Source organism: Panthera tigris, chromosome B3 (assembly GCF_018350195.1).
Source record: "Panthera tigris isolate Pti1 chromosome B3, P.tigris_Pti1_mat1.1, whole genome shotgun sequence".
In the NCBI taxonomy this organism is placed as follows: domain Eukaryota; kingdom Metazoa; phylum Chordata; class Mammalia; order Carnivora; family Felidae; genus Panthera; species Panthera tigris.
Genome location: NC_056665.1, coordinates 110,643,084 through 110,669,251, shown reverse-complemented (window position 1 = coordinate 110,669,251; position 26,168 = coordinate 110,643,084). Strand labels below are relative to the sequence as shown.

The 26,168-nt window shown below is 44.9% G+C and overlaps 1 protein-coding gene across 2 annotated transcripts in view; it reads right to left on the bottom strand.

Annotated features, from left to right (window-relative positions):
• FNTB (farnesyltransferase, CAAX box, beta) overlaps nt 1-26,168 on the bottom strand; it is a 66,961-nt gene that overhangs the window by 39,006 nt on the left and 1,787 nt on the right. The window contains exons 1-3 of one of the 2 annotated variants that reach the window (XM_042989904.1): nt 12,855-12,919; nt 3,315-3,381; nt 423-495 (exon numbers count right to left, since the gene is read on the bottom strand). In XM_042989904.1, coding sequence (XP_042845838.1) covers nt 423-495; nt 3,315-3,352 — 111 coding nt within the window. In that variant the 5' untranslated portion in view covers nt 3,353-3,381; nt 12,855-12,919. Of the gene's footprint in view, nt 1-422; nt 496-3,314; nt 3,382-12,854; nt 12,920-26,168 lie in introns of those variants that run through there. The other variant, XM_007095183.3, reaches the window with a different exon arrangement.

Below are 26,168 nucleotides of genomic sequence, written 5' to 3'. Positions count from 1 at the left end.
TGATCCTTTGGCCAGCATAGGAATTAGATCGGCTTATAGGGCAAAGGATTAGCGATGGACAGGTAACTGCCTTTCAGCTAGCTGGCAAGGGGCATCCAGCAGAAAGCACGAGAACCCCTCACTGTGATCTAACGGTGCAAGAAAGCGCCACCCCATCTAGGGTGCTCTGTCCTTGGGTTGGGGGTGGCGGGGGGGTGGGAAGGAGAAGACTGGAAGAGACCTGGTTCTGCCCTTTCAGAAGTGGGAGTCCCAGCCCTGTGGCCCAGGCTCCCCACTCCCCATGAACCTACTTCCTGCCACAGCCACGTGGTACAAAGAGTGACTCTGCAGGAGGCCAGGCCGATGGGTGTTTTACATTCCAACAGAAAAAAGGAGGACCATCTGGCTGACCATCTGACAGAGCTCCTGGGCAGTATACTTACCTCATAGGCGTCGGTCAGCTGTCGAAGGCCTCTTTTCAGGTAATGGAAGTGCTTCTCCCTCTGCAAAATAAGCCTGGAAAGACATGGAGCTTGAAAACCTCCACCCTGCTACAGAACACGTGTGCACACACATACACTCCCAGCTTTGGGACAATCCCCCACCCCCCTACCACCAAGTACGTAACCAGCATCCCCTTCAGCTCCCAAGGACAGCCAAACCAGAGAGAGGTGGCCAGCACCTGAATGTCCCTAACACATCTGAAAACGTGCTGGCAAATGTTCTGGGTGAGTTCCTCTCCTTCATGGTAGGTGACTCTGGGCTAAGTGAAAAGCCACAGTGAATACACAGGCCAGGCGATGACAAACCGTCCAGAAAGCTCCTGCAGGGTTTCACTGTGAACACACATCTTGTGGCTCCCCACCCTGTAAGCAATTCCAATCTGAGCCTCACCACTTTCCTGACTTGGTTAGCCTCTGACATTTCAGTCATTTCTTCTGGGGTCACTTCTCCGAGGTGGGTCGTTCATACCCCGCCTGCCCCTCAGCTGTGCGTCTGTTATTCCCTCCCTGAAATTCCACCTCCTGCGTGCTGACCCACTGCCCTGGCCAGGGGATCATAATCGTATTCTGCAGCCAGCCGCTCTCCTTGGCACTGACGTCAGCAACACTGGCCTGTAAGGTGGAATGTGCCTCCTGTGGCCACCTGCATGAGCAGGGCAAAGGACAGGGGCTGCAGGGGGCCACACTTCTCGCTTGGTCTCACAGAAGAGGCCTGTGTGATTACAGAAGGAATGAAAAAAGAACAGAACGGCAAGACGTCCCCTGTGCTTACTGATAACACAAATTAAAAAAGAACTGTTCTGTTTTCTAGGTGATCCATTCCAAAATTGTTTGGGGCACCCGGGTGGCTCAGTCAGTTAGGCTTCTGACTCTTGATTCGGCTCAGGTCATGATCTCATGGTTCGTGGGTTCAAACCCCAAGTTAGGCTCTGCACTGACAGTGCGGAGTCTACTTGGGATGCTCTCTCTCTCTCTCTCTCCCTCACTCTCTGCCCCTCCCCCATTCACATACATGCACGCTCTCTCTCAAATAAACTTTAATGAGTTTTTTTTTTGTTTTGGTTTTGTTTTTTGAGAGAGAGAGAGAGACAGACAGAGCCTGAGTGGGGGGCAGGCAGAGAGAGAAGGAGACACAGAATCTGAAGCAGGCTCCAGGCTCTGAGCTGTCAGCACAGAGCCTGATGAGGGGCTTGAACTCACGAACTGCAAGATCATGACCTGAGCTGAAGTTGGACGCTCAACCGAGACATCCAGATGCCCCTCTCAAATAAACTTAAAAAAATAAAATAAAATAAAATAAAATAAAATAAAATAAAATAAAATAAAATAAAATAAAATAAAACAAAAATTGTTTATTGAACTCCCACCGTACCATGCTCAGAGTAAAGCCATTAATGTAGTCTTCACCTCAGAAAGTCTCTCAGTTCAGTACTGGAAATGACTTAAAGACACAAGTGGCTACGATATAAAAGACAAATGGGTAGATTTCATGAAGGAAACAGATAAAATACTACCAAGGCTCTAAAGCCAGGGGCTGGGGGCATCTCATTAAGAAAGGAACGATCAGGAAAGGTCGTGTGGAAGAAGAGGAGTATAAGGCGGGTGGCCACGGTAGAGGGAAAAAAATGTTTACCGGTAGAGAGGGTGAGGAGATGGTAGCCAGAAGGAAAAGAAACGAGCAGGTTCAGACGAGTGCTGTCCAAAAGAACTTTGTCAGCGATGATGGGAACGGTATCTGTGCTGTCCAACAGGCAGCCACCAGCCACAAGCGGCTACTGGGCGCATTGAAGTGTGCCAGTGCGACTGAGGAGATGAATTTCAAATTTTGTTGCATTTTAGTTAATTTAAGTTTAAATAGCTGCGGGAGGCAAACGGCCACTGTATGGTGGAGCACAGGTATAAAGTGTGCAAGAGGTGTGGGGGAATCTGGCCTGAATATTAGGAATAAAGGACAAATGGCCAAAAAGGCAATGCAAGCCCTTTTATAGGGGTCTGGGATGCCAGCTAAGGAATTTCTACTCAATTTTAGTAGGCAGAGGTAGACCCTGGAGGTTTTCTTCTTCTTCTTTTTTTTTTTTTCCACTTCAACTGTGTTTATTTTTTTATCGAAGCATAGTTGGCACACAATGTTAACATCAGTTTCAAGTGTATTACCTAGTGATTCAACAAGTTTATTCATTATGCTGTGCTCACCACAAGTGAAGCTACCATCTATCACCAATATCTCTGTCTGACTTATTTCACTTAGCATAATACCTTCTAGGTCCATCCATGTTGTTGCAAATGGCAAGATCCCATTCTTTTTTTTATGGCTGAGTAATATTCCATTATGTATATATACCACATCTTTATCTATTCATCTATTGATGGACACTCAGGGTTGCTTCCATATCTTGGCTATTATAAATTTTTTTAATGTTTATTTATTTGGGGGCGGCACAAAAGTGGGGGAGGGACAGAGAGAAAGGGAGACACAGAATCTGAAGCAGGCTCCAGACTCTGGGCTGTCAGCACAGAGCCTGACATGGGGCTCAAATCCACGAACCACGAGATCATGACCTGAGCCGAAGTCGGACGCTTAACCGAGACACCCAGGTGCCCCCGTATCTTGGCTATTATAAATAATGCTGCAATAAGCACAGGGATGCATATATCTTTTCAAATTAGTTTTTTTGCTTTCTTTGGGTAAATACCCAGTAGCGGAATTACTGGATCATATGGTATTTCTTATTTTAAATGTTGAGCAACCTCCATACTGTCTCCCACAGTGGCTGCATCAGTTTGCATTCCCACCAACAGTGCAGTAGGGTTCTTTTCCCCCTACATCCTCACCAATGCTTGTTATTTCTTGTCTTTTTCATTCTAGCCATGTATAAGGTGAAGTCCTGAAGGCTTTGAGCTGAGAAAAAAAATGAAAAAAACTAAGCTTTTAGAAAAATTATCTGGCAGCAGTAGGCGTTCAACATGTGTTTACAAAGGAGACTGAGTGAAAGCACTAAGCATGGAGAGAGATGAGGTGGGAACACTGGGTAAGGCGGGTGCCAAGAATCTACCAGAGTAGAAGTCCTTAGAGCACTCGGGGCTTAACACCATGGTGACCCACGGGCAGGGGGGCTGTATGGCACGGGAAGTCTATGTGGGTGAGGACGTCAGTCGCACTGTTGGAAACACATGTGAGACTCAGGAGAAGGCTCCAAGTGACACAGACAGACTAGGAGTCATTTACCTGCATGCAGGTGACAGGTGAGGCTGCAGGAGTAGAGGACAAAGCAGAGAGAAAAATCTGTATGCTGAACTGGGGGAGAACCCATCTTTAAGGGCTCAGAGGCTGAGGAGCCAGAGGAGAGAATTAAAGAACGCTGCATATGTGGGAGGAGGACAAAGGCAATGTTGTGTCCCAGGTGAAACAGGAGGAGAGACCTCCATGGAGGTATTTAACAGTCGCAGATGACGCGGCAAGACTGAGGAAAAAGAGAACAAACGATAAAGTGGCTGGTGACCTTAGGAGAGTTCAGGGAGCAGAGAGAGCAGATTCCAGATCACAAAGAAGAAGAGAAGGACAGACTCACTTTCTCTTTCAAGGAGCTCCAAGGGTCAGGACTCAGGGAGTGCCCACTCTGTGCGGGCCGAGCATCCTGCACGGATCAGTGGACACTGACCCTGCTCCCCAGAGCTACAGCCCTGTGTCCAGAGGTGGACACCGATGAGCCACTGGCAGCCGGGGCCCCATCCGACAAACAGAAAGCCTGACGGGATCTGGCAGCACACAGGAAGGCACAGAGGATCAGAACTAACTTCCCAAAGGACACAGCACTACGTCAAGAAACGAAGGAGGGGCGCCTGGGTGGCGCAGTCGGTTAAGCGTCCAACTTCAGCCAGGTCACGATCTCGCGGTCGGTGAGTTTGAGCCCCGCGTCAGGCTCTGGGCTGATGGCTCGGAGCCTGGAGCCTGTTTCCGATTCTGTGTCTCCCTCTCTCTCTGCCCCTCCCCAGTTCATGCTCTGTCTCTCTCTGTCCCAAAAATAAAATAAAAAACGTTGAAAAAAAAAATTTAAAAAAAAAGAAACGAAGGAGACCCGGGACATGAGTTAGCCAGCCAAAAAGAAGGGGATGGGGCAGGCGCTTCAGGAAGGGAACAATGTGGCACGTTTGTGTAGGGTCAGTTCAGCGGGAGCAGATGTACAAGGTAGTGAGCCATGAGCAATCAGACGGGAGAGGTACGTACCGAGAGGTACGTCAGACCACGCAGGACTTATAAATGCGTGGGGAGTTTGACTTTAAACCGAAGAGCAAATGGGAGTCACTGTGCTTCAAGCATCAGATGGCCCTTGAAAAGTCCATGCTAAGTAAAAGAAGCTGACACAGAAAGACCACATAGTGTATCATTCTGTTTATACGAAATGTCCAGAAGAGGCAAATCCACAGCTGAAGTGGTTGCCAGGGGCTGGCTGGGAACAGAGGGATGGGAGGGGGATAGCTAAGGGGGACAGAATTTCTCTGCGCGATGAAAATGTTCTAAATTAACCGTGGTGATGGCTACACAACCCTGTCAATAGACTAAAAACCACTGAATTGTACACTTTAAATGGGTGAATTATATGATATCCGATATCTGAATTGTATCTCAAAGCTGTTACAAAAAAATAAAAGGCAAGTAAAAAAAAATTCTTTTTTTTTTTTTTTAAGTTTAGTTATTTTGAGAGAGAGAGAAAGAGAAAGTACAAGTGGGGAAGGGGTAGAGAGAGAGAGAAGCCCAAGCAGGCTTCTGTCAGCATGGTACCCGACGTGGGCCTCAAACTCACGAACCTCGAGATCATGACCTGAGCCACCCGGGTGCCCCCCAAGTAAAAAAATTCTAAGGCAGTGGCTGAAGTATTTTAGGCATGGGAAAGACATGGTCAGATCTGCATTTTCTAGATGGCAGGAGTGGCAGCAGGCTGAATGGGCTGGGGTGGGGTAAGACTAGTGACAGGAAACCAAACCCACAATCTAAGTGTGTCTGTGGTATGTGTGGGGGTGCGGGGGGGGGGGAGAAAGACAACAGAGTGGCAGCCTGATGGGGCACTGGGGGGAAGGCAAGTGGTTCAGCCACAGAAGAGGTAAAAAATGCTTGAGAGCCAAGATGCTGAAGATGCAAGAGCCCAGAGAAAATCCACCAGCAAAGACCCCCAACGAAGAGGGAGGAGGGTTGGGGTGGAGAGTTCTGGGTTCCTTCTCCAGGCTTCCTGTTTGTTTTCCCAGGAAGAGGAGGGATTTGCTTAGGTGCGCAGTCTAGGAGAGTCTGGCAATAAGGAAGGACGCTCCATTCTCAGAGACAGACATCATGAGAGTGTGACATTAGACAAACACAGGACTTGGAAGTGGGGGAGGGGGGAGGAAACTCATGCGGGACAACCTGGAGTTCTCAGGAGTCAGGGGCAGGAGCAGGGGAGAGTTGTGGCTTGGCCACTGGGGGAACGTGTTAGGAAACGTACAAGAGGTGAGGATAAGAGGAGCGCGCGGAGGTAGTGAAGGCCTCACTGGAGCGGGTGGGACCACTTCTGGTGAAGCCACACGGCAGGCGCCGTCACAGCACTTTGCTCCTTGGAAATCTCAACGGGACCCTTCAGCAGAAGCAGGGAGACGGATGCCATGGGAAGGATCAGGAGGGTGGGACGAGAAGGAAAGGAACGAGACCAGGGAACTGGTGAAACAGCTCACAGTCATGCTGGCCCAGGCCGAGAGGCTGGGGGGGGGGGGGGGGGCAGGATGGAGTGCAGGCGAGGAGAACCCCAAGCCAGGTGGGGGCAAATACAGAAAGTGGAGGCAGATCGCCCAATTTCTAACTCGGAAAGGACTGACTCACAGTGGGGTTTTCTACAGGTCAGCCCTCTTCTGTTGAAGAAACAGTCACAGGAATTTGAATACGCCAAATACCTTGAGATGCTAAGCCACAGAGCGAGGGGAGAAGGGAAAGCCGAAGAGATCACCAGCCACCTCATTCGGAAATGGGAGGCCAGAGAGCATTAAAGGTCTCCTGTAAAGAAGGGTCTGTGACCCTGAGCACAATGCGGGGGAAAGGGGCCAGGTGAGAAAGGGATGCGTGTACTGCGATTCCCCGGTCAGTAGGCCTCCCCACTCCGATCCGTGTAACTCCGAGGAGAGCTCACACCTGGCTTCAGCACCTGTGCCCAGCACAGCGCAGGCTCTCAACATCTGTTTGTCAAATGAACAGAAGAAAGAATAAAGGCACCGTAAGGACAGTTTCCGATGGACCTAATGAGACTGTTCTCCCTGGATATATGTCCCTTCAACTTAAAAGAATGATAAACCTCCAGGGGAGTTCAGGTTCACTCAGAGACAGCAAGGAGAGGGGCGGCTAGACTGGCTCAGCGGTCAGCTCTCGCTCATGCTCACACCCACCGTGCTGAGGAGACCCGCCGGCCAAAGCTGACCTTCATGGTGGGACTGAGGATTCTGAGAGAGCCCAACTAGGCACCTAAGCGCGCACCTAAGTAAATCCCTCCTCTTCCTGGGAAAACAGGAAGCCTGGAGAAGAAACTCTTTTCCTTGTCTTCTCAGCACTCCTCACTTGACAAGCAAGGGGCCTTTCAGTCACTATAAAACGAAAGACCTCAAGGGCAAATGCTTCCCTGCTGAGTCTGACTGACTCTTCAGGATCCTGCCTCTGGACACTTGGAACCTCACATGCCCAGAAACACCTAATTGAAGGGAGTCTCACTCACCTTTTATGCAGCACTGGGTTGGCCCCTGTGGGCAGGTTCCCCCACAGCGCCCTCCTAGCTGACCCTCACTCACAGCCAGGCCCTAGCAGCCCTACCAGGAGGGAACTGATAAGTTCCTCTGGCTTGTTTTATCTGAAGACCAGCCACATGCAGGAAAAGAGGAATTCTATGCGGAAAGCATTTCCACCAGGGAAACTACTCTCTTTCATTTTTGTCCACTTAATCATAAATACACACACACAGGCATGCACCCACATACATGCTAATGCCGATATGTATAGATTACTCTAAAATCTTGCAAAAGGTTTCTTTGTTGGGGTGCCTGGGTGGCTCAGTCAGTTAAGCATCCGACTTCAGCTCAAGTCATGATCTCATGGTTCGTGGGTTCAGGCCCCACATTGGGCTCTGTGCTGACAGCTCAGAGCCTGGAGCCTGCACTAGGTTCCGTCTCTCCCTCTCTCTCTCTCTCTCTGCCCCTCCCCTGACTGCGCGCTCACTCGCCCTCTCTCTCTTTCTCTCTCTCTCTCTCTCTCTCTCTCTCAAAAATAAACATTTGAAGGAAAAAAAAAAAGGGTTTCTTGGTTTATATAGAACTTCAAGGGCCACAATGCTAATTGACTGAATTTCAACTTCTCTGAGGCTTATGATTGTTTTAAATTAAAGGGTCATATATCCAACTTCTTTTGGCCAGCCACAAATTGTATAAGAGCCTTACTGTTTTGCACTCAACTGTGTCCCCCAAAATTCATATGTTGAATCCCTAACCCCTAGTATGATTGTATTTGGAGACACAGTCTTTAAAGAGGTATTTAAGGGGGCACCTGGGTGGCTCAGTCAGTTAAGCATCTGACTCCTGGTTTCAGTTCAGGTCATGATCTCATGGCTTCGTGGGTTCAAGCCCCGTACCAGGCTCTGCACTGACAGCGTGGAGCCTGCTTGGGATTCTCTCTCTCTCCCTCTCTCTCTGCCCCTCCCCCACTTGTGCTGTCTCTGTCTCTCTCAAAATAAATAAACAAACTTGAAAAAACAACAAGAAGTATTTAAGGTTAAATGAGGTCTGGTGACCTTATAAGAAGAGGAAGAGACACGAGGGAGGAGCATACACAGGAAAGGCCACGTGAGGACGAAATGAGGAGGTGGCCACCTACAAGCCAAGGAGACAGACCTCAGGAGAAACCACCCCTGCTGGCACCTTGATCTTGGACCTCCAGCCTCTAAGACGGTGAGAAAATAAATTTCTGTTGTTTAAGCCACCCAGTCTGCAGCATTTCATTATAGCAGCCCTAACAAACTAATACCCTTGCCATTCCTTTATTCTCAATTCACCTCTTCCAAAAATCTTTTCTGTGTAACAAGTTAAAACCGAAAAGCTAGGGCTCCTTCCCTTTCCTTCCTCAATAAGTCAGCCCTAAACCCGTGCAATTAGGTGAAGCAGAACAACACAGGCTCTGTGCAGGAGTGGGGCGGCGGGGCAGGGAATCCAAGTGGATGAGAGGGCCATCTGTGTGGCTGTGCAGAGGGGGACAGGAGATGGGGACACACAAGAGAAATGATCAAGTAAGTAAACATGTTAAAGATATTGGGAGTCCAGTTCCGCTGTCCAAAAAGGAACTTAGAAATATATGTAATTGTATATTGTAAATACAACATAATTTCTTACTATGGCTTGAATCCCATTGGGTTTCAAGACCCTTCGTGATGTGCCTCTACCTACTTCTCTCCAACCTCAACTCATGCCCTCACCAAGCTCCAGTCACACTGCCTTCTTTGTGCCCTTTTCTTTGCAGTCTCAGGACTCCAGCTAATGCTGTTCCCTCTGCCTGGAACACTCCGACCACCTCCCAAACTGACCAACTCCTACTCTCCCTCTGGGTCTCATCCTGAGAGCCACTTTCTTTGAGAGGCCTTCTGCTATAGACTGAATGTTCGTGACCCTTCAAAATTCAGGTGGAGATCCTAATCCCCAGTGTGATGGTATTAGGAAGTGGCATCTCTGGGAGGTGATTAGGTCATAGGAGTGGAGCCTCATGAAGGGATTAGTGACCCTATAAAAGAGGGTCCAGAGAGCTCCCTCACCCCTTCCTCACGTGAGGACACATAAAAAAGATGGTCATCTATAACCAGGGAGTGGGCCCTCATCAGACATCAAATCTGCTGCTGCTTTGATCTTGGGCTTCCCAGCCCTAAAAATAAATGTTTGTTGTTTAAACCACTCAGTCTATGGTAAATTGTTGTAGCAGATGGAATAGACTCAGACACATTCCCTAACTTCCCAACCTAAAATACATCCTCTCTGTTCTTCTCTCAGAGCCTCCAATTCCCTTCTTTGACACTCACCCCATTGGTAATTCTGTATTTGCATTTGTTTGTTTAATGGCTACCTGCCCCATGAGGCTGAGAGCCCAGTACGGGCAGGACCTGGGTCAGCCTTGACCACCCTGTTTCCCAAGAGGAAAATTACATGTGAATATATGTGTGTGTGTGTGTGTGTGTGTGTGTGTGTGTGTGTGTGTGTGAGAAAGAGAGAGAGAGAGAGAGAGAGAGAGAGAGAGAGAGAGTGTGTGTGTGTGTGTGTGTGTGTGTATGTGTGCTTAGTTGATGCATCTCAGATTTCTCACTAAAGCTAATGTAGTAAGTGGAAAAGAGTAAATTCACAAGTGTGTGGAATAGTGAGAATAACCACGGGGAATGAAAAATTAACTTTCACGGGAAAGCAGGCTACTGGCAAACAAAAGTGTTGAAAGCATCTCACTCCAGGACAGGATGCAGGTTTCACAGTTTTAGAGAAGGAGGGAAATCATTTATAGAATAGGGAATAATTGTAGGATGGATCAACATTCAGCTTCAGCCTTGAACTTCAGCCAAATCTGGTAGATATCTGGCTGTGGCACTGGAAGGTTCAATAGGCAAATGTCTCCCTCAGCATCATTCCTAGCATCCCTGGACCTGTGCGTGGTCAGTGGTCCTGAGTGTGTGTGCGATTCTATCACACGGATCGGTATCATAGCCTCAAAGACAAACAAGCCATGCCGTTTAGATTTATTGCTAATAACAGAATATTCAGCTCAGCTAAAAAAGAAGCTTTGTTCCTGCATTGTGTCACGCTTTTTACATTTGACATCTAAAACGCTGAATATTGAAATTGTGAGAATATTTTAAAAATTTGCTAAATTTTCAGGTTTATTCTTTCATCCTAGAAGTTTGTTCTAGGATGTGATATCTGGCTTTAGCCTTCTATCGATATGTTGATTTATATCCACATTCACTCAGCCATTCAGCAAAATATGTAACATCTCTAACATTAATTAGCGTGCTGTGACATAATGAAATGTTTACTGGCATCCTTTAAAACACTCATTTTTAGAGGCAACAATGACAAAATGGGAAATGTCAGATTCCTGAAATAAACCCAGAGCCCTGATATATTCTCTTTTTAAGAGGATCCAAACCCAAGAGGAACATTTTTGTTTTCCACCCACACCTGACCTAAGACCTCTGAATTCAGGGGATTTAATGTTTTTTATTGTCCTCCACAACCACTTCCAAAACACAACTTCTTCCTTCCAGACTATGTAACCTCCCATTCCCCCTCAGAATAAAAGAAAAGTCCCAGGGCTCTATTCTGATGGTGGGTGGAAAGGGATGTCAAATGATCAAAGGTCCCTTTGGGGACCCTGGGGACATGTATGTGTGCACAGAGCCTTAGACAGTAGACAGAGACTCAGCCCAATCAGGTGAGTCACCGGGGAAGCAACTGCTAAACACAAAGACCCACCGAAAGCAATCACGCCCCTCACCACCACCAAGTCCCTCCGCCTCTGGGGAAGCCTCCCCTGGACTGGGCAGAGTTGGTGCCTACCTGCCCCCTTCAGCTGTTTATTTACTTTTCTGTAAAAATACTCTGCTGTATCTTTAGCACAAATGGTAGATTACTTCATATATTTTTCTGTATTTTTATTTTTCCATTTAATGTATCTTAAGAGATTATTCTAAGATAGAAACCATATTTAAATAAAAATCTGGAAGAAAATAAATGTTTTTAAAAACCTACTTTAAAAAAATCTTTGGATTAAAAAAATTTTTTAAAAAGTGGGGGGGGGGGGGGGCGGGGAGAGCACCTGGGTGGCTCAGTCGGTTAAGCGTCTGATGTCAGCTCAGGTCAGGATGCCACGGCTCCTGAGTTCGAGCCCCGTATCAGGCTCCGTGCTGACAGCTCAGGGCCTGGAGCCTGCTTCGGATTCTGTCTCCCTCTCTCTGTCCCTCCCCTGCTTGCACTCTGTCTCTCTCTCTCAAAAATAAAAATAAAGGTTTAAGAAAAAATTAAAAAATTTTATTATTTAAGTAGAGGTGACATACTATGTTATATTAGTTTCAGCCCCCGAGCTGTCTAAACAAATGAGCTTCATTTCCTAATCTCCAGCTGTGGCATTCATTTATTGAGGCCTGACCTTTAGGTTAACACAGAGATTTAGTTTAGCAGTTCGGGAAAACGCTCCTTTCATTAGTTGGTAATTTCCCTCTTTCTTTTCCCAGGGAAGAAAAACAAAGATAACCTTCCTACCTGCCTTTCCCTTTTTTCCAGTTTGCCTTTTCCAATGATTTTCTGCCTTGGCTCATCAGAACTTGCAGAAGAAAATCTCTTTTTCAAGGAAATAGTGGCAAACTACAATGGTGGGGAATAAAAGCCACAAGGTTCACTCAGGCTAGAACCACGTGTCACGCTTCAGTCAGTGAAGGCACCCAGGCGCAGGGGCTTGGGCAGGGGCACCTGCCCTCCGCTCCCTACAGCCAATCAGCCAGCAGCCCCGCTCGCCTTGGCCCAGAGGTGGTCCAGACAGCATGCTGTGTCACTGAGGTAAAATGATGGCCACACACAGCTTCAGACTACTGATCCATCCTGATGGCTGGAAATGCGATACAGTCCGGTTCTAGAGGAACAACCCGTGACAGGAAGAGGCATGCAAATAAAGGGAGGCAAGAACCTCAGGAAGCTCTAGTGTAATACGGTATAAGCTAGAAACAAGAGAAAATAAAGGTTCAACTTAACTAATAAGTTTCTGCTTATAATCCCCTTTTTGGAATCTCTGACATCAAATTGCTTAGAAAACTTTAACTTGCTAAGTGCCAAGGAAAGCAAAAAGGCACTGTTTATTTTCTCCCCAGAAACTGAATCCCTGGGAGCAGCTGCACGCTTAGCAACAGGGGCCAGGCTGGGAGAAGGCGCAGCTCGGCCCATCCTCCCATCAGATCACAGCATACATCAAGAGAATCCATCCTTTGCTGCCCCCTTGGGCTCTACGTCTGTTTCAAAGCATAATCCGAGAAAGAAAACCACCAGAGTAGCAGGTCACAACTGAGCAGCAGAAACATGAATTTCCTCTCCCCATCTTCAGAGCTCAGAGTTCAGGCCTTGAGGGGTACCCCCACATAACACAGGCTGGCTCAGCTTGAGGGGAGCATCTCCTCTAAACCGCTAACAGAGGAAGGGCTTGGGGTCACATGCTTACCTAGGGCACTACAAGGTCAAGAAACCCATCTCATGGCAGACTTATCCCCCAGGTTGAACAGGCTCATCATGGAGGAAAGAAGAAAGACTCACAGAGGAGGGGGTGTTCTCCCAGATCCCCTCAAACTCCTAAATGCTTACCTTGGTACAAGGTGGTTGAACTTGTAAGAACTGAAGACGTCTTGGATCTTTTCTTCTACTTTTGCCTGGTAAGAACGCAGGAGATGGGAGAGAGAGAAAACAAATACCAATGAGCCTCTATCAACTTTTTCTTCCTGTTGCCACAAATGCCCATTGGTTGCAGTTGCCTGGTGCGGTTTTGTACTTCACGATACTGTAAGACTAGAAACAGGGACTCGGCAGGGTGACAGGCTCAGGACAGAAGAAACAGAGAATGATCTATACCAGGCTGGCATTATAATCAACTTCTGAAGTAAACCATCCAAATATCCAAACTAATGGCAGTTCTGGAGTTTGGCACACTGGCATCAGTTACTTAGGGAGCAGACAAGGCATTTTGCTTGAGAGATTTACGCTCACCTGTTCTATGAAGTTCTTTAGGTGTTCACTTAACTGGCCATTCACAAATATAAAATTAATTCCTGCCAAGGGTCATACTCCTTATTGGCAGATCGAACCGTTTAAATACAGATTGAACAGTATTAAAATTCCCTAAGGGATTTACAAGAACATCATCGATCACTGAAACACCAAAGAAACAGCACATCTGGTCATTGGTCCTAAGTCACAGAAAGGACTCCACAGTCCCAGAACATGAAGGATCTCGGAAAATCAGGTCACAAAAAAAAGCGGATCCCCTGTTTCCCCTGAAGACCTATCACAACACGGTCACACAGTTCAACTTCTGTAAGGAAAGGGTCCAGCAATGCAGGAGTGGATTGGTTAACAGGATACAGGGTTTCTCCTTCACTGGCATCCCTGTTCTTTGTAGTGAGGCATGTCCTCATTGAGATTTCAAGATACATAATAATGTCCTCTCTGGGAATTTCAAAATGTATTCTTTATTTCCAAATCATCCACCGAGTTAGAGCATCTAGTCCCTTGACGTGTGTGCAAGAATTATTTGTGATGAGGAGGGGAGCGCTGATGTGAATCATCTAAAATGGCAGCCAGTCTCAAATCATTTATACTTGGTTTTAGGATATACTTTGGTATTTGCCTATAAGCTGAAAGGGACAGAAAAATATACAAAAAACATACGTCAGTAAGATCATAAAGATTTGCCTACAACATACTGTTAGAGCTAAGTGAATTGATGAGTTCTGAATGAAACAAAACCAAGTGGGAGGAAAACTCATTTCCTTTACCCCAGTACAAATCCATACAACTTAGTAATATTTCAGGGCAAATGGATCACTTCCTTAGCATTCTGACATTGAGACCCCTAGGAAGAAAAGCATTCAGCCAAGAGACCCACCTCAGCTCCCCCTAGTACAACACAGCAGCCAAGTACTAGATGAGGAAAATGGAGGTTTATCGCTAAACTTGGACACCTGACAGACATAAAGCAGAAAGTGCTTAAAATATTCCCAACACAGTGTCATTTCTCTTCGGATTTCCTAATCACTCTTCTGCAGAATGAACAAGTGATATTCCAATGCAGTTAGTAACGAACTCATGCCTGAAAATCTAAGTTATGAATTCTAATAAATACCTGAGTGTTATAGGTCAGCTGTTCATAAAAATGGACAAATAACAATTCCCTTTATCTTCTCTTAAGAAATGGCATATTTTTGGGGTGCCTGGGTGGCTCAGTCAGTTTAGCGTCCGACTTCAGCTCAGGTCATGATCTCGCGGTCCATGATTTCGAGCCCCGCGTTGGGCTCTGTGCTGACAGCTCAGAGCCTGGAGCCTGTTTTAGTTTCTGTGTCTCCCACTCTTTCTGACCCTCCCCCATTCATGATCCGTCTCTCTCTGTCTCAAAAATAAATAAACGTTAAAAAAAAAAGAAATGGCATATTTTTTGGGGCGCCTGGGTGGCTCAGTCGGTTAAGTGGCCAACTTCAGCTCAGATCATGATCTCACAGTCTGTGAGTTCGAGTCCCACGTTGGGCTCTGTGCTGACAGCTTGGAGCCTGGAGCCTTCTTCAGATTCTGTGTCTCCCTCTCTCTCTGCCCCTGCCCCATTCATGCTCTGTCTCTCTGCCTTTCAAAAATGAATAAATGCTAAAAAAAAAAAAAAAAAAAAAAAAAAAACAAAAAAAAAACTGGCATATTTTTCTTTTTGAAAAAAAATTTGTTTTAATGTTTATTTTTTTTTTTGAGAGAAAGACACAGAGTGTGAGTGGGGGAGAGGCAGAGAGAGGGAGACACAGAATCTGAAGCAGGATCCAGGCTCTGAGCTGTCTGCACAGAGCCCAACGCAGGGCTCAAACCCACAAACTGTGAGATCGTGACCTGAGCCAAAGGCAGATGCTTAACCGACTAAGCCACCCAGCACCCAAGAACTGGCATATTTTCCTAATGGCTTCATTGAGATATAATTCACACATCATTCGATTCATCTACTTAAAGTGCATGATTCAATGGCTTTTGGTCCACTCACAGAGTTGTGCATCCATCACCACAATCAATTCTAGAACATTTTCACTACCCAAGAAAGAAATGTTGCACCCATCAACAGTCACCCCCAACCCTCCACCCTCCCCAGCCCCTGTCAACCACCCATCTACTTTCTATCTTTATGGATTTGTCTATTCTGGATATTTCATATAAATGTAATCACATGATATACAGTCCTTTGTGACTGTCTTCTTTCACTTAGCATGTTTCCAAGCTTCATCCATGTTGTGGCATGGACCATTACTTCACTTCTTTTTATTGCCAAGTAAAATTCCATTTTATGGATATATCACATTTAGTTTATCATTCATCAGTTGATGGGCATTTGAGTTGTGTTCCCACTTTGGGACTATTACAAATAAAGTCACTATGAACATTCTTATACGGGTTTTTGGATGGACATATGTTTTCATTTCTACTTAGATACAGGCAGAGACCTAAGGCATGGAATGACTGGATCATATGGTAACTCTAGGTTTAACTCTTTGAGTAACTGTTAGGCTGTCTGTTTTTTTAAAGTTTACTTATTTATTTTGAGAGAGAGAGAGAGAGAGAGAGAGTGCCAGAGGGGAGGGGCAGAGAGAGGGAGAGAGAATCCCAAGCAGGCTTCTCACTTGTCAGTGCAGAGCCTGATGAGGAGCTTGAACCAAACTGTGAGATCATGACCTGAGCCCAAGAGTTGGATGCTTAACTGACTGAGCCACCAAGGTGCCCCTAGACTGTTTTCCAAAGCAGGAATACCATTTTACATTTCCACAGGCAATGTATGAGTGTTCTACTTTCTTCACATCCTTACCAACACATGTTATTTTTTTTTTTAACGTTTATTTATTTTTGAGACAGAGAGAGACAGAGCATGAACGGGGGAGGGTCAGAGAGAGGGAGACACAGAATCTGAAACAGGCTCCAGGCTCTGAGCTGTCAGCACAGAGCCCGACGCGGGGCTCAAACTCACGGACCGCGAGATCATGACCTGAGCCGAAGTTGGCCGCTTAACCGACTGAGCCACCCAGGCGCCCCCCCAACACATGTTATTCTCTGTGGGTTTGGTTATACCCATCCTAGTGGCTGTGACGCAATGTTTCATTGATTACAATTCTCTGATGGCTAATGATGTTGACTATCTTTTTAGGGGCTTATTGGCCATTTGTATATCTTCTTTAGAGAAATGCCTATTCAGATACTTCATTCTTTTTTTTTTATTATTGTTGTCCTTTTATTACTGAGCTGTAATAATTCCTTATATATTCTAAACACAATCCCTTATCAAACACATGATTTACAAAAATTTACTCCCAGTCTATGTGTTGTCTTTAGGAACTGGTATATCTTAGAAAAGGATCGCTAGAGCTCACAGTATGGTTTCTAGAGTACAACTTTAACGTTTATTTATTTTTGAGAGACAGAGAGAGACAGCACGAGCAGGGGAAGGGCAGAGAGAGAGGGAGACACGGAATCTGAAGCAGGCTCCAGGCTGTGAGCTGTCAGCACAGAGCCCAATGCAGGGCTCAAACCCACGAACCGCGAGATCATGACCTGAGCCGAAGTCGGACACTTAGCCAACTGAGCCACCCAGGCACCCCTAGAGTACAACTTTAAAAATAATGCTTAGCAATTAGCCTGCAAATGTTTTGACAAACAGTAATGGATTAATATAGAAATTAAAAAGAACTCATCTGAGGGGGCGCCTGGGTGGCTCAGTCGGTCGTGCATCCATCCGACTCTTGATTTCGGCTTAGGTCATGATATCACGATTATGGGATCAAGACCCGCATCAGCTCCATGCTGGGCGTGGAGCCTGCTTAATAAAGAACTCATCTGGTGTAGAGAAAAATCAAAGTAATCTCCACAACATGCAACATCCTTTTTTGCCTTCCCTTCTCCCCACATAGCCTGCCAAGTGTTATATAAAATCTGAGTAAATTTGTTACCGAGAAGACGTAAGCATTCTTTGCTCTGATTTGTGTAGCAGAAGGAAAGCAGATAAGCTATTTGTATACAAAGGCATTACCATAGCAGGCCTGAGGCTGCTATCCTTAGAAAGTCCAGCTTGAAAGGTTGACCCTTGGATGCTGTCTGGAAACCTGAATTTGGAGACACTCCCCACCATTCCCAGAACTGATGAGTGGCTCACTGTCCCGAAACTGCATACACAATCTTGTTTATGCTGAACAGCTACTTTCTTTCTGGGAGTCTGGAATGTGGAGACGTGCTGAGCAGAAGGTATGTATGTGACGAACCCCCACTAAAAACCATGAGCCCCAAGTATCTAACAAGCTTCTCTGGTAGACAGCACTTTGCATGTGTTGTTACAATTTGATGCCCGAGAAATGAAGCACGTCCTGTGTGACTCCACTGGCAGAGGACTCTTGGAAGCTTGTGTCTGGTTTCCTCCAGACTTCACCCTGTGAGCCTTTCACTTGCTGATTTCGCTTTGTAGGCTTTTGCTGTAATAAATCATAACCACGAGTACAACCTATATACTGAATTCTCTGAATCCCTGTAGTGAATCAACTAGGGGTAGTCTTGGGGACCTCCAACACATTAGGAGATTTAGAAATTTAGCCTTTGGGATAGAATTAAGGGAAGCAGTCCTAACAACAGTTTAATATATACAGGCAAGATCTATAACCAAGTTCCTTTTAAAAATTTTATCAAAATCCTCACTTTAAATACAGGAAAAATGACATTAACTATTAAAAAAAAAAAACCAAAGTTACCTCAGTCATGAAAACTCTGAATATATAGTTCTCAAATCAGAATTAAAAAAAAAAAAATCAGCTTCAATACTGCATAGGGATGCTGAAGCGTGCCCACTTTCCCTGAACTCTCACTTTATCTTGGATTTCCACACTTCCTTTCTACCCCAAAGGAACAGACTATTCTATTCTAGTCAATCTCTCCTTTCAGCATGAGAACCCCAAAAGGCAAGGCAGTTACCAACAGGGACAATACAAAGGCTGATTAACAGCCACATAACAACAGATAATTTTCTTTTGCATAAATAGCAAAGGGCCCATAGGTTCATCTCCCTTGGGCACAGGGCGCACAGTTCATGACCATGTTAATGAAAGTGATATGACTCTTTTGGGAGGAGGATGACGGCGTAAAGCATCTGATCTGTTTCAGAAACATTGCTATATGAAACGTTACAAGAAACGTCACCAGGATTAGTCACCAGAAGATTTAGTTTTAAGGGATTAGCTCTTCAAAATTTTTAAATAGCCTGGAAAAAAAAAGTAACTTTGACTAATTCAAATCACACACACACATACACACACACACAAAGACATAGAATCTTGAGGAGGGGGTGCCTGGGTGGCTCAGTTGGTTGAGTGTCTGACTCTTGATTTTGGCTCAGATCCAGCCCTGTGTTGGGCTCTGCACTGACAGTGTGGAGCTTGCTTGGGATTCTCTCTCTCTTTCTCTCTCTCTGCCCCTCCCCTGCTTGCTCTCTCTCAAAAATAAATAAATAAACTTAAAATAAAATAAAATAAAATAAAATAAAATAAAATAAATCCTTTAATCATCTATATGACAGAAATTAGGTAGAGGGTAAACAAATGCTATCAACTGTTCTGTATACTTAATATTTTTTATAATAAAATGTTGGATGACGTGATTAAGGATCAAAACAAAACAAAACACTTAATACCCAAATTTCACCATGACTACTTTATCCAAGCATAAGAAAGATTTTTGAAAAGATAAATACATTTGCAGACACATATACAATGCATCCATATCCTAACCTGGCCTTGACTTTTGTACTTCTGTGGCCATCTTTGCCTCACCCCATTTTAGCAAGAATCCTACAAATTGGTTTAGCCAGCATCCCCCATCCTTTTTTTTTTTTAATTCTGAAGTTAACACAGTGTAGTCTTTTTTTTAATCTAATAATTTATTTATTTTTTATAATTTACATCCAAATTAGTTAGTATATAGTAAAGCAATGATTTCAGTAGATTCCTTAATGCTCCTTACCCATTTAGCCCATACCCCCTCCCACAACCCCTCCAGCAACCCTCAGTTTGTTCTCCATATTTATGAGTCTCTTCTGTTTTGTCCCCCTCCCTGTTTTTATATTATTTTTGTTTCCCTTCCATTATGTTCATCTGTTTTGTCTCTTAAAGTCCTCATATGAGTGAAGTCATATGATATTTGTCTTTCTCTGACTAATTTCGCTTAGCATAATACCCTCCAGTTCCAACCACGTAGTTGCAAATGGCAAGATTTCATTCTTTTTGATTGCCAAGACATAGAGTGTAGTCTTGACTTAAGGAGTAGAACCCGGTGATTCATCTCTTATGAATCCCCGATCCTTATTATCTGGTCATCCTCAGTATCTGACTGGGTTCCTCATCCTCCACTGTCCCCCAGTGATGTCTGCTTACCCTGGCCTGCCTTGAGGAGGAATCCTGCTAAATTGGGTTAGCTAGAATTTCTTTCTCCTGACGAGTCCTCTTAGTAGGTTTCCATCCACCAATCCCTCCAGCTTGCTCCCTGACTATAAATTCCCACTTTCCCTTGTATTCAGAGTTGAGCCCAATCTCTCTCCCCTACCACAAACATCACCATGGTAATAAAGTCTTGAATACAGACTTCCTTTTACAAGTGTCACAAGTAATTTTTCTCCTCATAATACTACCTATTGGGATGCCTGTATGGCTCAGCTGGTTTCGGCTCAGGTCATGATCTTACAGTTTGAGAGATCGAGCTCCGCATCAGGCTCTGTCGCCTGGTTGGGATTCTCTCTCCCTCCCTCTCCCTCTCTCTCTCTCTCTCTCTCCCCCTCCCCCCCGGCTTTGTCTGTCCCTCCCTCGTTCACGTGCGAAAGCACTCTCTCAAAATAAATGAACATTTTTTAAAAACAAAAATAAAAACAAACAAACAAAAAGAACACAACACCACCCACACCCACCAGCAGAGTCACTAAAGTTGAAAAAACCAACAACACCAAATGTTGGCAAGTTGTGGAGCAACCAGCGCTCTTATTATACAATGTGGGTGAGGGTATAAAATGTACAACCACTCTGGAAAAGGCCAGCAGTTTCTTATAAAACTCAGCATACACCCACCGCATGATGCAACAATTCCACTTTTAGGTCTCTCCTCAAGAGAAATGAAAATATATGCTCACAAAAAGACTTCTACAAGGATGTAGCATTGACAGCAGCTAATATCCAAAATCTAGAAGTAGCTCAGTTGTCCAAGAAGAGGGGAATAGATCTTAAAAATCAACAACTGTGTTAAAAAGAAAACCACAGGCCCAAATAAAGTCACTTATGCTAGGCCATGTCGCCAACCTGGGGCTTAATCATCTAACCTAACTGCACTTTCAACCTCCCCTAGAAACGTAATCTTAACCAGTCAAGCATTTTCTGGTCAGTGCCAATAAGGTAACTTGTCACATGGGGCCTCTCCATGGACGTGGCCATGGAAAGGGTGACTGCCCAAAATAAACCTTTCTTTCTGTGTATGACTTCTTTGTTCTACTTTTAAAAACTTCTCCCTTTCTGTAGCTCTTTGGAGTTCCTTTCTACCTGCTGGAATGGATGCTGCCCAATTAATGAATTGTTTAATAAAGCCAATTAGATCTTCAAATTTATTCAGCTGAATTGCGGTTTTTACCAGATCAGGTGGGATCCAAAGAAAAACCTGTGATGGCATGAGGAGACAATGAGAAGCACAGGTGTGGTGCCCTGCAAGCCCTTTTGAGTTCATGGTCTTTCTCACCATTCCTGAGGGCCACTGGCAGGCTCCTCTCCGTGGAGCTCCCCATCTGATTGGCTTCCCCGTCTAGGGTTACTGGTCAGTCTAGCTCCAGTCCTTAGCCCTTGGTTCAATCCGCAATTCCACGTCGGAATCCCTTCCCTAGCTCCAGTCCACAGTCTCCATTAATGGAGTCTGCTGGCTTAATCCAGACTGGATGTTACCGGCGGTGTGCACAGGGCCTGCTATGAGCCAATCTGCAGTAACTTCTAAACCCCAGCCCTTGGTTCCGTCTTCAGATTCCATGCGGGGAACTACTGGTGGCAGCTGCAAGTCTCCCTTTGTTTGGAATCAGCCCACAGCCCCCATTCTTTGAGGTCTGCTGGTTCAACCTTTTCCCCAGTCCCTAGTTCTCTGGTTACTGCTGGTGTCCACAGTTCCATTTCCTCAGTACTGTTGCTTTCTGTTATGGGCACATGAAGTAAAAGCTTAAGTCAAAGAAAAATAATAAGTAAATAAACAAACAAACGAAGGGGATCCTTAAGATCTAAAGAATTGAGTGCTCACCTTCTGGTGCATCTGCTTATTTCATATCTAAGAACTATGGTCCCAGAAGCCATAAATAGATATTTATGTTTTGAGTCCTAAAGAACTTGGCTTGGTAACTGTTAGGAGCCCCAAAATAATGCCAGACAGAAAAAAGCCATTCAGAAGCACAGAATACTCTCCATTCATGGATAAGTGGTAAAAACCAACTAATGCATTTGGTACTTTGTCTTCCACGGCTTCCATCCAAAGCCGGTCTAATGGTGCACTAACTTTCATATCATGGACTATCAAGCCCCTTCTTCCACATCTCTCCCTCTCTCCCAGAGGAGGACCCTTCCAAAAAGCAGATTTGCTGCCTGAGACTCATGCTGATGCTGCAGATACAGTGAGTGAAAGAATTATTAGATTGAATATAAGGCCAGGATTTCTCGAAAAAAAAAAAAAAAAAACCCTCAGGAAAAAGAAGTCATTTTATAAGCAATCCTTACAATGTACCTCTTCCTATAAGAAGTCCTCCCAATCCCTTTATTTTAAATACAAAATACCAGTTGGGGTTGGTGTATCAGCCTAAAACAACCTCAGTCAAGGTCTGGTTTGGGCTGCTTATCAAAAATAAGCTGATGGTACCAAGGAAAGATGACAAATTAAGCACAGATTTAGCAATTATTCCTGAGGCTACGAACTCACACTAAGCGCCCACTGTAAACCCTTTTAAAGATCATTTTAAAAAGTAAATAGTAGCTGAGTTGCAGTGATCACAGATATACACCTACGGGACACATTGTAAAAGAATTCTACTGTTACAAAATTGGGTAGTTGTAACTTGGGATAAAATTATTCTTACCCATAATCAAAAGGGATTTATCTCAAAAACCTGAAAATGTGGTCTGGAAAAATACATTGGTTGATCCAAAATGTGCCTCCAGCAAGATAAAAATACTAAGGGCAAAAACGTATGTGAAGATTTTGGAGAAAAATTTTTTATAAATAAAGAGGAAAAACACTATTTCTAAACTACTGTGATTTTACAAAGGATGTGATTCTAAATAGGTACATGTATCTAAATTTAAAATGTAAATTTTGCAAGTAGGCATTCGATATGTTCACCTACATACTTAAAAGTACACGTATTTTCAGGGCGCGTGGGTGGCTCAGTCGGTTAAGTGTCCAGCTTCAGCTCAGGTCATGATCTTGTGGTTCTAGAGTTCAAGCCTCATGTCAGGTTCTGTGCTGACAGCTCAGAGCCTGGAGCCTGCTTCAGATTGTGTCCCCCTCTCTTTCTCTGCCATCCCCCACCCCGCCCACTTGCACTCTGTCTCTCTCTCTCAAAAAAACAAAAAAAATTAACATTAAAAAAAATACACATATTTTCAAGTGGACCAAACCTTTTTTTTTTTTTTTTTTGTCCTTTTTAATAGGAAAAATGGAGGAGTTTGATATTTGGAATTGTCTTATAGTTGAGCAACATGGTACATGCTGAATTTCAATAAAGCAAAACTGATTCACCACAGCTAGCCTACTAACCACATAACCAAGCAGAGCTCTGGTTCCTTCTATCAGAAGCACAAAAAACTAATAGGTTTGATCACATTTAGTGACTTGTTTCACCCCCATTTCATAATCGTTCAGAGATTATAACTTGAAACAAGTCAACAGTAGGTGTCCAGGATTCATTCCTGGACCCTTGACGTCCCCTCCATCAGGATCTGCAGTGGCACAAGGCTCAACACCTGAAGCCAACTCCTCTGCCTATCTCTGCATCCCTCCCCACCACCCACCCCCAATTCCATTGGCCTCACCCACCCAGCTGATCTAATTTCCTACCACAGCCAACCTGCTCCCTCCATTCCCAGTAAAGTGGAGTTTTCCCTCCTAACAGCTCCTCTGACTGGAATAGCTGTCCCCCAACTCCATCCTTTACAACCCAACATTCTCCATGAAACTGTCCTGACCACCTCCTTAGCCCACAACACCCTGGCTTCCACTCCCCAAACCCTTGTGCAACGCAGGCATAACTCAGCACTTACGTGCTCTTGTAAATTATTCTGTGGTTGCTTCAGGTATATTCTTTTTTCTAAGAGAAAATAATTGTGAGAGCAGGAACTAAGACCAATGATCCTTCCAGATATCCTCCACAGTTGATTGTTACTTGACTGAATGTTGTCTAATGACCTCATGCCATTTCAAGTGGAGGATGCTTTGGTCCCTGTTCAAGGACAAATTAAAAGAAAAACAGGAGTAGTGCCTTCTGTAAACAACTCTTTTTGGCAAAACTCTGAGACTGTGCCAGTATTAACCTATGGCCTGAGTCACAGAGCATTTGCCATGGGGTGATTGCTGATAACACAAAAAAAGGAAGAAGACCACATCCTGCTTTCTAGAGTTGCAAAAGGTTCTCCATCCACCCAACCCATCAGTGAAAGAGCTTGTCAAAGTAGAAATCTTTAAAAATACCCAGAACTTGACCACCCCTCACTGCCTCTACTACCACAGCCCTGACACCCATCACCTGGAGTACTGCAACAGCCTCCTACCTGGTTTCCCTGCACCTGTCCTCACCTCCTCACAATCTCCTCTCAACAGGGACCTACATGGGCCTGTTAAAACACTGGTCAGATTGAGTCAAAAGTCTCAGATCATAGACCAGTCTGACTCCTGGCAGGAAAATAGAAGGCACATTCAAAGTGGGTGATTTGAGGAGAGTTTATAAAGGAACTAGTTACAAAGGTGTGGGCAAACACTCCTTTCCTAAGGGAAACCATAGGAGAGTGCAGTACTCTGGGGCAGGCAACACAGGGCTCCTCGGTCCCCTGCTAGGCATGGAAGTGTGAAGAGAAGGAGTGAAGAGGGCACCAGGGAGCTCCTATGGAAGGTGTCTGATAAGAGTTGTGAGTGCCTCCACTCTAAACACCCTGCAGACCGTGCAATCCTGCAGGAAAGGAGTAAATGTGCTGATCTCATTCTCCCCCCCTCTCATCCCCTATCAATACAAACACAGCCAAATACACCCAGAAGACATAAGGCCAAGGGAACCTGTCCATGCAGGTGACCTCTTGGGGCACATTTGTAGACAGGGTGGAAAAGGGTAGAGTGGATCTGGGGAGGTAAAGAGAAAACTATCCAGCCAAATGGCTTCCCATCACAATCAGGGTATTCGAAAGTATACTTACAGTGGTCTGTAAGGCCCTACAAGATCTGACCTTATCTCCTATTCTCCTGTTTACTAATCTCTCTCCTCACAGTGGCTCTCCACTCACCGGGCACTAGAAGGCCTCAGGTCCTTTACCACTTACTGCTTTCTCCGCCCAGAATGCTTTTTCCCCAGACACACACGGCTTGCTTCCTTACTTATTTCAGGTCTCAGTGCAAGTGGCAGGCACATCATCAGAGGCCTTCCCTTACCTCCTTATATAAAACTCTTCTCCTACCCGACCCTTTCCTGGCATACTCCATGTCTCTTATCCTACTTTCTTTTTCTCTACAGCACTTCTAAGTAAATTAGATAGATACATAGATAGATAGATAGATAGATAGATAGATAGATGGATGGACGGATAGATTTCCCCCCATTTTGTTGACTGCCTCCCTGGCCCAGAACAAAGTTTCATAAAGGCACCGACTTGGCCTCTTTTGTTCACTGCCTTATGTCCAATGCCTTGAACAGTGTGTGGCACATAGAAGACACCCAAGTAGTTGTTGAACAAATAAAAATGTGAATGAATAGTACAGAAGAATCCATAGCTAAGGGCTCTTTATTGTTTATAGGTTTAAATTCCTATAATCAAAGTGTTGTTGAACAAATAATTAAGTCTCCTGATAATCAGATAGGAATCAGGAGACAAACATTTGTTCCTATTGGCAATGGCACAAAATTGAACCCTGTTGGTAAATCCCTATGAATAAATGGACAGAACCGAAAGAATAACAGTAGTATCTTCTGTAGACAACTCCTCCTGACGAAGTTTCTTATGAATATATATCATCATTCACCTACCAAACTAGTACTTCTCTAAGCCTCGGTTTTCTTGTCTGTGAAATGGAAAAGGATTGAATGATACAATCTATATGGAGGGCATTTAGCACAGAACTGGGACCCAGTAAATGGATACTACTGATTATTAGTGCTGGCACTGAGGTAAACATTAGTATGAGATACTATATCATCTTCCTACTATCTGGAACCGTTTATCCCAGACTTTTAAAATGTGAGCTGGAAGAATTACATGGAAAAGACATATAAGATGCTCTATTATCGAACACACAGTAGAGCCTAGATTTGAAAGACACCATATTATAACTATGTTCCATATCAGAAACCTAGCTTCCACACCCAGCCCAGGTCTTGGCTGACCCTTTGGCAGCCCAGAATCTTGCTCATCCATTTAAAAAAAAAAAAATTTTTTTTTAATGTTTATTCATTTTTGAGAGAGAGATACAGAGCGTGAGTGGGGGAGGAGCATAAAGAGAGAGAGGGACACAGAACTCAAAGCAGCCTCCAGGCGCTGAGCTCTCAGCACAGAGCCTGATGCGGGGCTCAAACTCACGAACTGTGAGATCATGACCTGAGCTGAAGTCAGATCCTCAACCGACTGAGCCGCCCAGGCACCCCTT